This window comes from Morone saxatilis, unplaced genomic scaffold (genome assembly GCF_004916995.1).
Source record: "Morone saxatilis isolate NCDOM2014 unplaced genomic scaffold, NCSU_SB_2.0 Contig11, whole genome shotgun sequence".
NCBI classification, from domain to species: domain Eukaryota; kingdom Metazoa; phylum Chordata; class Actinopteri; family Moronidae; genus Morone; species Morone saxatilis.
Window position 1 is genome coordinate 20,201,540 of NW_023339663.1, and position 1,116 is coordinate 20,202,655.

Consider the following 1,116-nt stretch of genomic DNA (forward strand, 5'->3'; position numbering starts at 1 on the left):
ATCTATCTATCTATCTATCTGCATGCACAGAGACTGATGCAAATACATATTTTGGTGTACTCTCTCTCTCTCTCTCTCTCTGTTAGGCCTACATTCAAAATAAAAGCCTGAATATTTCGCACATTCTGACACATTGTTTCTGTCTGATCAGGTGTCTTTCTCTGAATCGGGCTCTCTCGGGAACTCCTCGGGCAGCGACGTGACTTCTTTGTCCTCTCAGTTACCGGACACCCCCAACAGTATGGTACCCAGCCCGGTGGAGACGTGAAAGGGGGCCCCTCAGACCTGTCGGCCCCCCACACCCTCCTGCAAGGACAATTGCAGCATGATCCCGGTCCCCTGCATGTGACCAGCTCATCACATCGCCCAAACTACAGAGAGGAGACTGTTTTTTTTTTTTTTTTGACATATAGGAGATGGAACCAAGAAAGCACCGATTGACTCCAAGTTTTTTTTTGTGGAGCTTTCATTGACAAAACCTAAGCAGAACAATTGATGCATGACTTGATACGGGGAAAGATGTACAGAAGACCTCCCGATGGATATACTACAACAAACCTTCCCTCAAAAACAAATTGGAAACATTTCCATGTCGAAACAGATGGACATTCTGCGATTTTATTGTGATCATATTGTGTCTTGTTTCTTCAACATGCGAATTTTTGATACATTTATTGCGTTGTCGAGTCCAGTTGACTCTTTGTCTTAAGGTCAGAGCATGATAATCTGCAAATTATTCGTGTTGTAAAATACTTTATCTCAAGGGCAGGATACAGGTTGTTTGAGCTTCTCGGACAAAAAGTAAATTATTGTTATATTATTTATTGTTAGGAAAGCGATTCGTAAGGGGATTATTAACTGATACAAAATAAAAAGCTGAATACATAACGTGTCTTGATGACCAATCTGTGTACAGGCGAAGTTTTCTTTATTTTTCTTTTAAATATCAGTCGCTTTTGCATTTGCGAGATAATATCTTAATATCTCATATCATAATAATATCCATTTATTTGACAATTGAGCACTGAAAGAAACTCTTTACATTACAAAAGCAATGCTTATTATATTTGGTTTTCCAGTGCATTTATTATAGTGACAAAGTCAAATTTACTGTCA

At 39.1% G+C, this 1,116-nt stretch overlaps 1 protein-coding gene across 1 annotated transcript in view; it reads left to right on the forward strand.

Annotated features, from left to right (window-relative positions):
* The window catches only part of isl2b (ISL LIM homeobox 2b), a 2,026-nt gene extending 1,758 nt beyond the window's left edge, over positions 1-268 (forward strand). Inside the window, exon 4 of the mRNA XM_035652079.1 lies at positions 152-268. Coding sequence (XP_035507972.1) covers positions 152-268 — 117 coding nt within the window. The remainder of the gene's footprint in view (positions 1-151) is intronic.
* Positions 269-1,116: the final 848 nt, after the last annotated feature.